At 43.3% G+C, this 17038-nt stretch overlaps 1 protein-coding gene across 3 annotated transcripts in view; it reads right to left on the bottom strand.

The window, feature by feature from the left end:
• Positions 1 to 762: 762 nt before the first annotated feature.
• Positions 763 to 17038, bottom strand: part of LOC306821985 (forkhead box protein N3-like) — a 61176-nt gene continuing 44900 nt past the window's right edge. For 2 of the 3 annotated variants that reach the window (XM_079340662.1, XM_079340663.1), the window contains exons 4-6: positions 13328 to 13416; positions 5923 to 6031; positions 763 to 4655 (exon numbers count right to left, since the gene is read on the bottom strand). In XM_079340662.1, coding sequence (XP_079196788.1) covers positions 4106 to 4655; positions 5923 to 6031; positions 13328 to 13416 — 748 coding nt within the window. In that variant the 3' untranslated portion in view covers positions 763 to 4105. The remainder of the gene's footprint in view (positions 4656 to 5922; positions 6032 to 13327; positions 13417 to 17038) is intronic. The other variant, XM_079340664.1, reaches the window with a different exon arrangement.

Raw genomic sequence — 17038 nt, forward strand, 5'->3', positions numbered from 1 at the left:
TGAGTCTCACTCTCTGTAACTGAGTGGTATGATGCCCTCTAAAGATCTAGAGAAAGCACCCCCCCCACCACCACCACCATCTTTCTTTGCTGTAGTTGCATAGCAACAGAGGAGCTGCTAGCTCCAGTTGTGTTGGTGGTGGAAGCAAGCTGCACAGGAAGGCACCGGCTCCAGATTAAGCCTGTCTCGGCTTCAATTATGAATGGTCTTCCACTGCCACACGGCTCCAAAATGGCACTGCTCAGATTGATAAGGCATGGAGGGACTCTTTGGTACACTTTCACGTCTTTCCCCTGAGGAGGGGAGCTGAGTTTGACTTTAATCAGAAGTATTGAACTTAAATGATTAGAATAAGTAAATGAATAATTAACTGGCGGAAGAAGCACGGTTATGATAAGACCCTTGTTGATGGGAATATGCGAGGTTAATGATTGGGGTCAGTCTTGAGAGCAAATTAAAGAGTCTCCAGTCTCACAAAGCAGCCACTTTAACAGCAAATGGGGGGTTAGTGTTGTAGGCTGAAGTGGTGAAAAGGAGGGGGCGTAAAAAGGGTGATGTGCTTTCTTCTAAGCCTTCTTCTAAATTTAACCATTATTTCTTAGAGGGAAAAAAATAGTTAAATTGCTGCTTTGGTTAGCCCACGTGCGCTCCCTATCAGTGATGCTGTTATTAAATGTGTCATAGTAGTCAATGTGGGTATTATTGTCTTTGATTACAGCTTTCATGTTTGATCGTAGTCTAAAAGGAACATCCGTACTACTCTTCTGCAACTTGTATTTTTTATTATTGCAACCAACTGGAAGACAATACATCACATAAACATCATTGCAGTTTTTCAGAAAATGGAAAACAAAATAAAACAACATTTATATATTTTTTGCCACGTTATTGGACAACGTTGATATTTACATGTAGTGATGAAATAGGTCTTGAAATCATTCTTTGGCAATATGATTGCACAATAAAGAGGAGAGTTGAACAGTTACTGAAAAAAAAAAACACCTGGGTGTACTCTGCATCACATCTCACAGATCAATAACAGTTTTGCATTTTGACATCTCTAACCTATGGCTTTCCAATATTTAGCTCAGACAGTCACTGAAGAGAAAAAAATGGCAGTATTGTAGATAGTTTTTGTCAGAGAGAAAACAAAACAGAAAATGAAAACGCGCATAAGAACATCAGCAAATAATAATAAAAAAAGAATGGCGACATTTTTTTCCGCTGTATGTTTGGCAGGTCTGAAGAAACTCTTGTTTTAGGGGCTGCTCAGGCAGTAAAGTATATTTCTTACGCTATAAAATGTCCCAGGTTCAAGTTATGTGCTGCTGCTCTGTTTTTTTCACGACTCTGAGGTCAGGAGTTCATCTCTCCTGCATGTCACTGAGTGAGTCAGAGGGAAAAAAAGGTGGTTACAAAGGCAACACCCTCCCCTCTCAACATGCCTCTTGCCAGCTGAACACGTTATTAGTCACCACAACAGTGGATTGTTACCGCAAATACAGCAGAGTGCTTGACCCGGGCCACTGGGGCACTCAGACAGATATCAGACGAGAGACAGATGGCACACAACAAGAACACTTACAGCTTCTCCTTTAGCCTTTTTTACAAGTCGGCATGGATACCATACAAAATGCGAAGTCGGTGATGCATGCTACAGGTGGCAAAGGACCGTACCAGTGGATGGGACATGCACTTGTTTTCCTTCGTGGCTCTCTGACAACAGCTTTGAACTCAAACCGTGTCCGACTCTGCTGCTACAAACAAACCCGGCCTATGTTTCCTCCTAAAAAGCTGCTCTTAAATACTTTGCAACTCTGCAGAGTGGTGTCGGGAAATTAACACTTTAATGCATTCTCGTTTCAGCAAAGGCATGCCGAATCATGGCAGTGCAGTGTTCATATCACTTTCAATGCAAAGACGTCAAAACTCTGTGAATATCATCAAGTCAGTGTTTTCATGACCCTAAGTGAGATACACAAGCACCTCATAGGAAGGCAAAACAAAAATAAAAACCTCGGATCTCCAGATTGGGCCATTGAGAAAAATATGATATCCATATTGGCAGGTAATTCCTTTGAACAAAGGTAAACAATACTGAGTGTAAATAAAAAAAAATCTTTTTTTCATCATTAAAGCCCTCTCCTACGTTCTTCTCTTTTCAATTTAACTCCCAAGTAGCCTTTTTTTTGGAGATATGAGGTTCTTTCAGGACACCTACAAAGTTTTCCATGCCATCTGATCCACACAAATACACAAAACGATGCTGATGGAAAGTAAGGACACATGTACATTTACACACAGGAGAGAAAATAAACAATACTGTTATAAATAATGTAAGCATGTCAGAGACATGACGACAGAGGTACTTAGGGCAGGCAGGCAGGCACAATGTTAAAGGGTGTGTGTTCCTGGGCACACAAACTCACACACTCTACACATGTGTTCTGAAATAACACGGAGGTTAACAATGAACACCCAAAAATCACTGTACAGGCAGAAGAAGACGGAAGCCCACCCCTAAGAGAAGATTCAGCCGGCCTACCCAGCCTGAACCCGAAGCCCAGGGGTGGCACCCAAGGGCCTCTAATTGCAGAGTGATCTCCCACATTCCTCCCTGAAGACGTGTCTTTGAAAGCACACTCAGAAAAATATAAAGGAACCCAAAAGATTCAAAGAAACAAAAACAAAAAAACAAAACAATTCCAATATAATCACGGGTATAAGAATTGGCGGCAAAACTTTTTTTCTTTCCTCTAGGATCAAGGTTTATATGAAAATAAGTCATGCTTCATGCTAAATACATCGTTTATCTTACATGATCTTTGAATAAAAAAGATTTGCTTTTTATCTTATTTACAAGCACCCATGCAATATAACTGAGAAAGTCCTGCAGGTCAAATTGCTTCAATTAAGAAAGGAAAAAAATAAAATATTTTCTAACCTTTTTACAGAGTTGTCCACACGGGACAAATTGCTTATATCTTTATGAGGGTAGAGTGAGGGTAAACAGACAAACAGAAATCTAAACCCACAGTTCATGTATATAGTTCTTTGACGTTGTCAAATGTTACGGAAGGTGTGGTAGCTGCTGGTAGCTATGATATCTATACCAGGTGTCTACGTCTATGGACAGAAATACTGGGGAGGTTTTTAGGGACGTTTACATTATGCAACAACAACAACAAAATGAAGGAGATATTGCCTCAGACCCGGCACACTATCCATCTCTATGGTGATAAACATGACCATTTTTTTATTTTAAAATATCTATTCTTAAATACTATGAGTGCTCTTGAAATAAAACCATGTCTTTACCCATGATGCTTCTATTATAAGTGGCGTTAAATAATCTTAAGTGCATGAATATATATCACATTGGGTTTTACAATTATTTTGACACTTAAGGTCATTCTCCTCTTTAGTACTATGCCTTCTCGGTTTTTTTTTTTTCCTGTGTATTTTTTTTTTTTTGTCAGCTGTCGTATCGGCTACATGAAGCAACCTGGTCGCTTGTCTTTGGCACAGTCTCACATTTGTGCTCGTGGATGTAGGCGAGTGATGCCAGCGAGAGGCCCCAAGAGAGAGCGTTCTTGTTAAACTGTGGCCCCTCTCTTCGCCTCCCGCCGCCGACGCTGGCATCACCGCTAGATTGCTACAGATTCACATTGAAACAAACAGGTAAGACAAACAGCCATCCTCTGTGTTCAGGTACTGTACGCTTCTCAATGTGATTCAGTTTTGTCGTGGTTCAACTTGTCCAAATTAGTGACAAAACATGCTTTTTTTTATGGCTTTCATCCCCTTTTTAATCAACAAAAACAACAAAGACACATGAGAAATACCCACTGATGTTAGTGTTGCTGAACATGTAGGAAAACATAGATTTTTGATATTGCCACAAATAAGTAGGATTCACCTAATGCCCTGCAGATAGATAGAGGGAGATGAGACATGTCCGTTGAGACTTATGCTGTAGTAACGATACCTGTTGACCTATTTGTGTGTCGTAAATGCGAGTGTGTGTTAATGTGTGTGCGTGCTTTTAGCTGTATACCGTCTGTGTATGTTTGCATGACTATGTACTTGTTCTACATGTGTCTTTTTAGTTTCTCAGGGCCTCTTTCTGCTCTTTCTGGCCCTTGGCGGTGCGGTTTGTGATGTTGTTGAGGCAGGCTCTGACGCCAGCCAGGTGGAGCAGTGACCCCGCCGCCTCCTTCATCTCCTCGTCATCGCTTTCTGGGGGCTTTTCTACTGTCGCTGCACGCCGCTTCTTCAGCGGCAGCGTGTCGCTGATGCCCCTTGCTCGGTTTTTGGTCCAAGGCAGACTGCTTCCTGCCAGAGTCCCAGCTCCCGCCCCTGAACTACGTCTCTGTCCGCGCAAGGGCTGCTGTGAAATGTAGGTAGCTGCGGCAGTGGTGACGTGAGAATCCAGCGGGATCTCCCTTGGCTCAGGTTTGACGTCTGATTCGATCTCCACTGCTATGATGTCGTCGTCGTCCAGGGGTGAGGAAGCGTCGTCATCCTGGCATAACCTGCTGGGGGATTTGGCCGTGCTGTAGGTATGGTCGTCTTGGAGGTCCTCACTGCAGAGCGGAGGAGAGTAGCGGGATGGGCTATCCTGTCCTCGGCTTAGAAAATCTCCCAGGGATGATCTGTGAGAAAACAGAGAGAGAACATTGTATTCTGCTGTCACACTGATGATTTGTCTTCATATAGTTATTGATTTCTAACATTTCGTCGTTCATTGTTGAGATTTTTTTTTAGTCTTGCGACACATTTCTTCTTTTTCCGTTTGTATGTGAAGAACTTTCAGCTGCATGTCTCCATTAGCGGTGACACAAATAAAATGGCATTAGCTTGATACGAGGTGTCCACTGCAGCAGCATTAGCACATCTGCATTGGACTTGAAAGCAAAACAAAACATGATCATCTATCACCCTGAATGCTCCCTCCGGGGCCTAATGTGCATATTTCTTCGCTCCGATTAAAAGCTCGTATCTCCAGAAAAAAAAGTCAGCCTTTACGTTCAGAAATGAGCACACTCATTTTCACATTGCCACCTTTGCATTTTTCAAATGACACACTGCGTTTTGAGCAGCTCTAATGCTCCCTGAGGTTGTGAAACTTGCTCAGCACATAAAGGTCCTCGCAAGCTTTAAAGTCAAAGCGCCTCAGAACGACTCGGATTCTGCAACGAAGCCTTTTAACCGCTGTCCACTATACATCAGCTTCTGCAGTTTGTTGCAACACATATTTTGCTCTATTAGTCCGCAGACACTTTCTTCTGTTAGGCATGAAAGAGCAGAGGTGTATTCTGATAACTAATAAATCAAAGAGAGCTTCAGCAGTGTGCCCTGTCTCCTGTACACACCGGCCCCCCTCTTTAGATGAGAGGGTCAGCATATTAATATCTTATAAGAAAAACATGCACCTCTTACAGTGATCAAATATTCACCGCATAGCTTTGGTAAGACTTTGGGTATGTTTAATTCATTATGCAGAGCAGGACATCATACTTTTACTCGCCTGTCATGGATGTGCATGTCCATGCATGCTTCAAATGTTCTAAGGATCATGAGGCCTCTCCCTCTAATAAACCTGTTTGTGTGTGTGCGCGCATGTGTGTGTGTGTATGTGTGTGTGTGTGTGTGTGTGCGTGTAAGACCATTATATAAACACACCTGGATAAAATGTTCTGAGCAGTGGGGAGCGTGTGAATGCCTCTGACTTTTGGACACAATAAAGATGTTATGTAAACTCGTAGTGGAAAATTTGATCCAAGGTCTTTTTAGCGTGTTCGCTTTTTGTGTTTGTTTCAAGGCTACTGTATGTGTGCAGGAGGGTGTGTCAGTGTATGTGAGGGAAAGTCCTGGCTGATACTGAGTTAAGGTAAAGGGACAGGAGCAGCGTTAACCCACCTGATGGCAGAGGTTCTGCTCCCCACAGGGCTTACAGGTAGGGGTCTGATGACAGGGAAGAGTGCTTGGCTCCTGACACGGGCGCCATTTTGGATCACACCCCGGGGAACTAAATGAGAGGACACAGGGCACAAGTTGCTGTTAGTCACAAACAGTCCACACATCAGTTTCATAGTACAAAGCAAACGCAGAGGAAGAGTTTCAAAACCTCGATAAGACCAGGGAGCAGCTCGATGAGACTTCACTGAGCGTCTGAGGAGGCCAACAGGGCAATATTGATGAGCAAGGCAAGGTTAAATTGAGCGGGAAAGCGTCATAAATGAGTTAAGGCCGCTGTGAATCATTCAATTACCAACGACCGCTGGGCTCGGCTAAATCTAGCCTGTTTGATGTTGTGGGCTGAACAGCAGGCAGCTGGGCCTTAAAAGGAGATACCACCAACTTTATAAGTTTGTATGACATATTCTTCTTGTTCCTGTAGATTATTCTAAAGACTTTTATGAAGTTAGAAAGTTAGAATAAGTCCAACCTGCATATTTGGTTGAATTACAAAGAAAAATAAAGAATTGATTAAGCTCCACTAAAATGTATTGTATTTAATTTTCTTTAACCTTAATCTTTTTCTGCTCAGACTTGAAAGTGAGCTGAAGATAAATTCAACAAACCCACATCTGTCTCAATCATACCCCACAGTTAAGAATCAAACCAAAGGGAAACGCTCAGTGAACCTTCAAGGACACTGATTTGAGTGAGAGTGGAGAAAAATTGCCAAAGTTTACAAAGCTGCAGCAACATAATGGGCTCCAACCTTCAGTGTAAGAAGTTTAGAATGACTAAGACTCCTCCAGAAGTTGTCAATCATGCCAACAATAAACAGTGCTGATGATGACCGGAGTGGCAAAAGAAGCCTTATAACCATGCTAACCAATTTTGAATCAAAACTTGAGAATCTATCAGAAATATTCTATGGCGTTCCATCTAAGTGCCATTTACTCTTCTGAATAAACAGGCATATGGCATCCCACCTGGAGTTTAGCAAATAGTGCTTTCTCTGATCTAATGAGACAGAAATTGAATCCTCGAGTCTGAAAGCCAAGCAATTCAACTGGCAATAACCAGGTGCTGCTTATCACCTGGCTATCACCTGGTGTCCCTGCTCTGAAGCAGGATTTTGAGCATCTTTACACAAAATCAGCCAAACAGAAACGGGGTATTTGACAAAATCGACGCGGAAAGGTGCAAAGATTCCCCCTCCAAGCAAGGCAACGCCTTGCACCTCCTCACTTTTAGCATAATGGACTGGCTTTAGAACAAATCTCTTGATGTTCCTGAGTGGCCAAAAGTAAAATATCTGTGAGGAGAAATGAAGATCATGGTTTACCTCCACTCATATTCCAATCTGACTTAAAGCTTTGGTCCATGTCAGTGCATCTTAAACATACTGTGAAAATGTTTAAAGTATTTGTTTATGTTAGAATGTTTTCTTGTTGAGATTTAGAAAAAAAGATCTATATTTCTTTCATCTGTGTTGGAAATATCAGCTTGTCACAGCTTACCACTATAAAGTGAAACAAAGTTTAATTTTTACTGCTCTTTTGTTAGATTGATACAATTACTTTTAAAGTGCAGAATACAGCCTAATTAACTTTAAGCTTTATTGATTCTTTATCTTATGCTAAGCTAACAGGCTGCTAGCTAAAGCCTTATAGGACTATAGCACTGGCATGAGAGGTATCGTTCTTCTTGACTTACTCTCAGTAAGACAGAGAATAGGCCTATTTTTCACTTTATCATAATGAATTAGGTTTTAGAGTTGACAAGTGGAAAAATGTGCTTTAAGAATTAAATTTCAAAAAAATCAATTGAAAGCAATTCATTCAATGCATCCCTGTGTCCACCGGCATTTCTAAAAATACTGGAACCTTTTCTGGTTCGGAACTAACAATATCTCAAAAAACAAAAAACACTTTAGTGTAAAATCCAAACATAAAGAACACCCAAACAACCAGTTTTTTTTCTATTGTAGACTAAGTTTTCATCAAGGTCACAGCCTTGTATGGTCTTCTCCTTGTGCAACAAGCTGGCTATTACTGCATGGACTGAAAAAGCAAAAGGAAGATCTACTGTACGTATTTGCTCCATTTCTGCGACAGCTGTGAATCTACATCTCTGTTCTTTGTATTGTAGAGTAGAGAGAGATAACAGAAGAGTGTATGTATACATATGAGCCAAAAGCTCTCATTACTCAAGGAACGCTGCTCAGCACAGCTATTCCACGAAAACAGCTGTCACTCTCATCTCCAGGGTCAGTTTGCATTTCGCAAATGATGACCTGCTGTTTGCTTTATCTGCTGCAGAAGCATTTGCTAAGGAGTGAATCCTAGCTACTATTCACCATTGCGTCATTATACTGAAGTTCTTGTTTAAATCTGGTTTGTAATCCTAGTAAATGTATGACTGATTTCATGAGAAGAACTGGCCCCGGGAACCACAAGCTCATTAAAACATACACGTTTTTGCCAAACCCCCCAGAAAACCAACCCAGAATGTTTATTCGCTTCATGTTTTAGCACACAAAGATGAAATATGTTTTTTTTTTCATCTGTCATTGTTAGAGTGTTTCTGTAGCCTCTCCCAGTCCGGCTGTGTCCACAGTAATCTTATTGACTCCAGTTAGTGCGGCTCTGCCCCTGATATCTCCAGCTCTGCTCTCCATAACCTTATAAGTAGGTCCCTGTACAGAGTCTCTTTTATAATCTTGATCACTCGCTGCATGCTCGCGTGTGTGTGTGTGTTGGCAGTGCATTAGGTCTCCCCGGGTTGATGTGCAGTGCACACAACTCTCCCTCCCTTCTTCCCCCACCTCGCTCCAGTCAGGCTTTGGGTTGCCATAGCAACGCCTCCCCTTCCACATGCCACAGAGTGGTAGATCATGCATCAGCAGAGAAAGTGATAGAGAGAGGGAGAGAGAAAGAGAGAGAGAGGGAAGGGTGAAAGGAAATACCGAGCTCTGTTTGACAAGGCCTCTCATAGCTCAGCGGCACACTCCTGACCAACACTGTTTACCCGGCACACAGACACACACACACACACACAATCTCTTTTTTTAAAGTCTTTTTTAGCTGTTTGAATGTCTCAGCAAACCCGTCTCTTTGTCTTTCTAATTCCGTCCCCTCTTGTTGATTTCTTCCCCTCTCTATTGATCGTGCTGTTGTTCTATGTATAGTGGTGACTCATATCACCAACTGAGCATTCATGCTGTCTGAGCAGGTAAAAAAAAACAAGGGACATATGCTAAGGAGATGGTGTGACAAACTAAAGAGGGAAAAACAGGCAGCAAAGCTTCCAAGGCCTGTCCCCTCTCACCAAGATTGAGCAATATATTTTACAAGCTGAAAGCAGTAAAAAAAAATAAAACTCTGATGGGTAGCAGAAAGCAGAAAGAGCTCCAGAAAAAATGTAAATAGAAAAAGGAAAAGGTGTCTGTCAGAATCTCAGCCTTTATCCTAGAGAGAAAATATCCTCTAGTCTGCCTTTTTTGCTTCTGTCTGCTCAGCTGCTCTGCCTTTTCTGTCTGCTTCCTACGTCTTCGCCCGCCCGCCTGCCTGTTTTCCAGGGCAAATCAGAGCCCTCAGCCTCCCTCCCCTCTCCTCTGCCTCTCATGTGCCGTACACGCACTCCTCTGCTCTCCTGTTAAATGAGTTCCACATGGCCCTGCAGGCTGCACTCTCTGCACGGCTGGCAGACAGGCACCAAGTACACACACACACATACACAAACACACACACACACACACACACACACACCCCTCCAAGTCCCACAAGCAGTCCAAAGGTCCAAAGGTCAAGCCCGGCAGACCTTGAGAACGCAACTGTTTGAAAGTGGCCTCTCGCTCAGTCAAAACACCCCCCTCCTCACACACACACACACACACACACACACACAGTCCTGTGCCTTCTTGGCTGCCGTGTGTTGAACTGAGTACAGAGTTTGAGGGCAGGATACATACTAATGTTGTCTGACTGACTGACTGACTGACTGACTGACTGGCTGGCTGGCTGGCTGGCTTGCTGGTGGGCTGAGTATGCTGGCAGTTTAACTTGATGGCTAATCAGCTTGTCTATCTGACACTCCAGCTGAGAGTCTAAGAGGCTGGCTGACGTGCTATGACTATGACTTATGGGGAGGGGGGGGGGCTAAATAACAGCAACACTTAATTACTGTAACTTAATCAGCTGTTTAAACACAGTGACAAACACAGGTCACGCCAGGCTGAAGGTTAACCAGGACATACACTTTGCTCAATGCCTACATTTTTTGATTTCCTGTGAGTTTGAAGTCTATTTCTGTATACATGATTTAAAAGATGAAATCTTTTCATCAGTTATTTGGGGAAAGTTGATGGGTTTCCTCATCAATTAAAGAAATAGTGTCTGTTTGAGAGAAAGCTGTTTATTGTACATCTCCTGTAGCTTTGGAAGGAGCTCGTTTTCCCTGGCTAGCGGACAGCTTGCTCGCTCCGCATAGGGAAGCTATCGTCTTTAAAGCAGACCGCCCGGGTTCTTCTCTGACCCCTGTATACTTTTCTGCATGTTATTTTTTACCCTATCCCCTGGTATCCTTTTGTATCCACTACTGAAACAATAGGTAATCAAACACTTCAGTAACTATAAGATACAATATGATAAATATGACACCAGTCCATTGCAACCTAGAGGTCTTTGTATTTAAAATTGAACATAGATTTCTGTTATCTGGGAAACACTCTCTCTTGGCAGCTGACAGGTAAATAAAGCCTTTGAGCAGGTTTTTAAATTACTGCAGCTAAAATAAGGTTATTTTATTAATGATATCCGATGACCTAAGCACTTAAATAAAAAAGGAACACTTAGACAGAGTCGATCCTCTATATTTTAGAGCTATTAAATGATGAACCTTTGGACAGTGGGTTGGATTAAGGACACAGCTGCCAGGCATTGTCCTTGTGTTGATCCTGAGCTGGTGCCGGGCCACAGGGAGCGGCAGATTTCAGCCCACATCAGCTCAGAGCGGAGCAGCTCTGAAAGCTCTGGGAATGGGAGATGGAAGTAATAACGGAGGGCACTAACAGCCCCAAACTCACTCTCTCTGGCAGTCCAATCCCTCTTTCTCTTTTCTTCGTCTTTGCCTCTGGCTGTCTGTCACAACTTTTCCTTTTTTTCCTGCTTGATGTCACGCCTGACCATTGGGCACTCTTCCCCCTTTTCAGAAACACATTTAACATTTAAAAAAGTTTTCTTTTTCCTGTCTCTCCCTGTCACATGAGCACTCAAAGTCAGCCCTCCTAGCTGTCTTCCTATATTCACCATGTACACACTGTAACCATTCTCCTCTGATGTCATGCTTAGAATGAGTCGCTCAAACGCAGTGAAAGTCAGAGATGGCCACAGCTAATAAAAAATCTAACTTTGTTAATTTGTTTGTACAAAGTTGAGATCTTAAGAGGCCATGATGACTTGGAAAACTAAGTCTTACTTACTCACGTGTCTGTTTTGAAAAATCTGCAGTGCTCCACACTGGAGCACTAACAGGAGCAGTAACAGGCATTTTGGCTTGTTATTCAATAAGCTCTTTAAAGTTTACAAGGCGGTATGTGTTTGCTTATGTTTTTTTTTTTAACAGGACCAGGATTTCCATGTAAGAACAGGGTTTAGATGCTGACAAAAACCCAATTTAACAGAGGCTACACGTTTCAATAATCAGTTTTCAAAATGAAGGTCCATCTTAAAAATGGCAAATAAAAAATTAGAGCTGATAATTAACGCCTAACAAACATATGCCTGGCTCTGGTGATAGGATTGCAGTATTCCAGGTTGGGAAAATCTAAAACTCAGACCAAAACAAAGCTGTCCCTTCAGTGCTCCAGCTCTTTCCTCCCTTTTGCGTTCTGACCGAGTGCAGCAGTTTTTATGACTGATCTCCACTCCGATATGTAGCCCTATGTTGATTTGGGTTCAAGTTTGAAAAGTCTGTTGGTTTGATGTTAGGCTTTATTTCAATGTCAAACATCGTTTTTAAACCACCATTGGCTAACGTGTTCATTTTAACTCTTTCTAGCTTACATTACTTTAGTATTTTAGTATTATGTTCTTAATACTAAAGTAATTATGTTAGTGAGCAAGTAAATCACTACCGTAGACAACATCAATTTAGCTTTAAATAAGCTAGTAAGCTAGCATAGTTGAAGTACGGAAGTAGGCTTCCAGCTAATCGCTAATACATGGCTTGAAAGTAAATTCCTTGCTAAGATGATACCTTGTAAGTGTCTATTAGCTAATGTAATGTTAGCTATAAACTGCATCTACAACTTTTCCATTGTATTTTGTAGCATTATTATCAAAACGACATGAGCTTTTAGCTACTAGCTAGAGTGTGTGATCAAGCTAATGGGTTATCAAATGATGTCGCTCAAACATGAAATATGGGCCAACAGACCTCCAGATTTCCATTGTCTTTTCAGCTGAAGATTATTCAAAAGCAGAAAAAATATTTTTAGAATTTTTGAGCTCGACAACAGTTTTAAAAATCACAACTTTGAATACAGCAGGATGACTTTAAAGCAGCATTTAGGTTTCCCAAACTGAGCATGACATCCAAGGAAAATGTCCGCAGAGTGGTTGTCTATCTTTCCTTCAGTCTGTCTGTCCAGACACTCAGACACATCACTCTCTGACTGTGTGCGTCTAGGGGGAGTCCAGGTTTTCAGACACTCTCCAACCCCGGCTCCTTGACCATTACCACTCCATTATCAGCGGCGATGGAGGGCGCGCCGCAGACGCCTAATGTATCCATTTCCCCCTCCATTTAGGACTCGGCGGCCCAGCGAGCTACCGGAGTGCTCCCTGATTGGGATTGAATGTCCATTTAAACTGCTGTCCAGCCACCAGGGAGGAGGCCGAGGAGATGGGGGAGGAGAGAAAGGGGAGGAGATGAGAGGGATAATAGGAGGCACTTGGAAAAGGAGGTGTGTAAGAGTTAAAGAGAGAAACTGCATGTTGTGTTGAATGAAGAAAAGGAGGCAAGGGGGATCACTCCCCAGCCACGGATTCTGAAGCTGAGATTTTCTCTCCCTCAATCTTTCTCGCTCTCTCTCTTGCTGTGTGTCTCCATCCCTTTTGCCTTTTCTTTTTTTTATCCTGAAACTTTCAAATATGCCTCCTTAGGAAAAGCATCCCTCCTCTGGCAGTGAGCCAAGTGTCAGAACTCAGCGCTTGGTATTCTCAAGGTGCGCTTCTAAAAAGAGGGATTTGGAATTGAGATGATTGGAGTTGGCACAACGGAGAGGGTGGAGGGAGAAGAAGAGGATGAGACATAGAAAGAAAGAAAGAGAGAAAGAAAGAAAAGAGGCGGGAGATCACATACATACAGTGCATCCCTAGTGGAGGTGAAGTGGTACCTTGTAGGAGAACTCCTCCGTTCTTTCTGAAGAAGGGACTCCCCGACCACAATGGAGGACTAAAAAAAAGGAGAGAAGAAGAAGAAGAAAAAGAAGAAGAGAAAACTGGTCAATCATTTGATCATGTTGCAGCAGCCAACCAACTGCAGCAGGCCTCATCACAAGGCAGATAGCAAGGCAGGAATTTGAGCCCATAAGCCGGCGCTTCTGATTATAGTGATTAGATTCCCGGGTGTCCCACTGTTGCCATTATTCCCTGTGATTACCTCGGAGAATTACAGCCTCGCTGCTGTAGTCCATGGGGGTAATTTCTCATGACAACCCCCCATCGCTGCCCGCCACTAGTCCATTTACACACATTTAAAAGGAAAAAAAAAAAAAAAAAATCATCAGCGCGCGCGCACACACATTTAACACGCGCTCTTGTCACAGGGAAATGTTTAAGACAGACTGACTCGCGTACAGTGTGGCGCATTAAAACACACTTGCGCTTGCACTGCACACACACAAAGATGAACACACAAAGCCGGGGACTCAGTTTAGGTGATCATTGCACCACTAATGAGGGAGGTAATGACGGCATTTCTCACATAGACGGAGACATCTTCACTCATATGCACACACAGGAGGACAATAGAGACAGCGCTGCGGGTGAAACAATAATTTTAAGGCAGAAGGGGGATGGAGGGATGGGGAAAGGGGAAAAAGAGAGACAGAGAGAGAGAGAGAGAGAGTGAGAGGCTGAAAGAGTTTTTACAGGTTGAGTGGTCTTTAGCTCTCCATTAGGCAACACGTCTGACTGCTCTCTGCTCTCTTTCTGAAGCCAGACAGGCTGTTCTCAAACACAGTCACTGTGTGTCTGACAACATGGATCTTGGTCATATGCACACAGACACACACACACTCACACACACACACAGACACGCACACACACACACACACAACAGACAAACAGGAAAGAAAACACCTGAGGACGCTGTGAACGCTTGAGAAAAGCAGCACACTTGTTCCCACTCATCAGGAGAGTTTCCTTTGTAATGTGAGTCTTGTTTTATGTGCTGCTCAATGAGAGGATTTGGACGTCTGCACTTGTGATGTGGCTGTCACCTCAACAGATGTGCGCACGCACACACACACACACGCACACACTGTACATGCACAAACACAAACACAGCAATACGAAAAAAGCAAAAGCAGCAAACGCAAATTTCAGCCCTGAGCCACCTGCTGTTGCCATGGAGAGTTGCCACATTGCGTTGCCACGGCGATAACATATTTTTCCTGCGCTAACAGCCTGTCTGTTTTCCCTACCAGCCCACCCCCTCCGCCCATCTCATCCCCCCTTCTCTTCTCTCTTTTTCTAGTCTTTTTTCCGTTTCCTTCACACACTCTCTCTCTCTCCTTCCCTTTCTTACTCTTCCCTTTCCTCTTTTTCCTCATCTCTTTCTTTCTTTCTTTCTCTCTACCTTTTTTCTCTCCCTGTTCTCACGCTCTTCTCTCTCTCCTCTCTTTCTACAGCACCATCTCTCTCTCTTTACCTTTCTTATTCTCCTCTCTCTTTCTTTCCCTTCCCTCGGTCTCGCTCTTTCTCTCTCTCAACAAATGGCTTCACAGGGCGACAGCACCTGCCTTATACTACATGTGTTGCCATGGCGGCGTTCCCGTTGCCAAGGAGACCCTGTGCATTTAATGTAGTGGGCGAGGGGCTAAACTCGTGGCAGACGCTCATTCTGCATTGCAAAAGCACCCCCCCCCCATCACCACCCCAACATTTTACCTCAGCTCTTTTTCTCTGAGGGAGGGGGCGGAGCTGGAGGGAGGGTGGGATAGAAAGAAAAAGAGGGAGAACGGGCTCCTCCCCAACCCCCTTGAGACACCCTTCCCTTCTTCCAACCGTTCTATATTACCCCCCCCCCCCCCCCCCCCCTCTTCTCATCCAGATGCTGATGGGGTGTGAAGGAATGCACCATGGAGCTGACCTCCTAACCAGCATGCTCTCTCTCTCTCTCTCTCTCTCTCTCCTCCACACCACACACACCCTCACGCACGTGCATATGTCATCCACTCACACACATTTGTTAATGCATGCATAGGACACACACACACACACACACACACAGAGTTGTATTGAAACACATAACTGCACTGCCTTTCTCTCTCTCACACACACACACACACACACACACACACACACACATGCAGATACAGTCACACATATGCACAGTCGGCAGGTGGGGGTGGACTGTAGCGCTGTGAGTTATTACGCTCCATGAAAAACCAAGAGGTGTGAGCGACAAAGAGTAGAGGACAAAGAAGCATCGTGGCTCTCTCCCCCCCTCTCTCCCCTCTAGTCTCCATCCATCCACTCCACCCAATATATCTCTCCACCTACATCTCCATCCCCTCGTTTTTTCTTCCACTTCCGAGTTGTGTGGAGCTGCTCGAGACAGTCCTTGACCTCCACATAATAGACATGCTGTGCAGCCATTCGCAGTCATTACGCTTCATAACATAATATTCTTCAGAGTGAGTGCTCTTGAGAGAGAGATATTGTGTTACATTGATTGGAGCCCCGGAGTTCATCGATATGTTTTAAAGAAATGGTTAATATGTCATCACATATCCTGCAAAAGACCAGATTAGATTAACGTTCGCCTGACAAGGTTGAATTAAGATTTATAATCAGAACCTACGACTCACAAAAAAACATGCATATCTTCTAACGCTGGCAAAACCTTGAACATTCATGACCTTTGTATATTACATTGTTCAACCGGATTCGAATAGATTTATAGAGTAGAGCCTTGTTCACGCTGGCACAAAACTCCTGAAGTTTTCCGGAGTGAGCTGTATGTGTAAATGCAAACAGCACCCGAGTTTCTCCTGCCAACACCCAATAGCAGAAAGTCCCAGTGAGTTGATGTCAGAAGCGACAGGATCCAATCAGAAGAATTTACCTCAAACAAGTTGGGGGGCGTTTGACGTTAATTCCCTGTGGTTGGTCAAGACTATAGACTGTCTGCGTACAACTGTTACGATATCCTTGCATCGAAGTAAACAACTTCATGAAGCTTTCTGCTCCCCTCTATGTTCTCCTCTTTCATTGATTGTGATTCTGTCTAACTACAGCATTGATATCAATGCTTAATATCCTCATTAGAGCAGCGTTAAAAACTCCTCACTGGAGTTTTAACCAGCCGTGGAGTTTCAACTGTGGCGACACACTCAATCACTTTGAGTGTATGTTTTTCAGTAACAAGGTATCCGTTTCATTATTAAGATGTAAAGTCTGCCAACCAGCAGTTGTATGAATATAATATGCAAGCATAATTGAAAGTGATGAATAATTTTACAACGATGACAAATGATCGGGAAGACGTCCTCTGACAAAGCCGTCCTAACTCAAGGTCCCTCTTATAGTTTTGTCCCCCGTGTGGTTTTTCAGCCGCTTCACATGGTCCTCATTAGCAGTCGTCTCTCGACAGGGAAAGGCTTTTAAATGACATTTTTAACATCTGCATCTCTGTGACACAGGTAGAAAGAGTGTCAATGATAAGTGCACGCTGAGTTTAGTGTGAATCTACGCTCACAGCAGTTCAAAGTGAACGTGTGTGCCATTATATGTGCATTTTGATTCACAGCTCCAGGCTGTACACGTTCATGTTCTGTTCTGTTCCATCT

This window comes from Symphodus melops (genome assembly GCF_947650265.1).
Source record: "Symphodus melops genome assembly, chromosome: 1".
Lineage (NCBI taxonomy): Eukaryota > Metazoa > Chordata > Actinopteri > Labriformes > Labridae > Symphodus > Symphodus melops.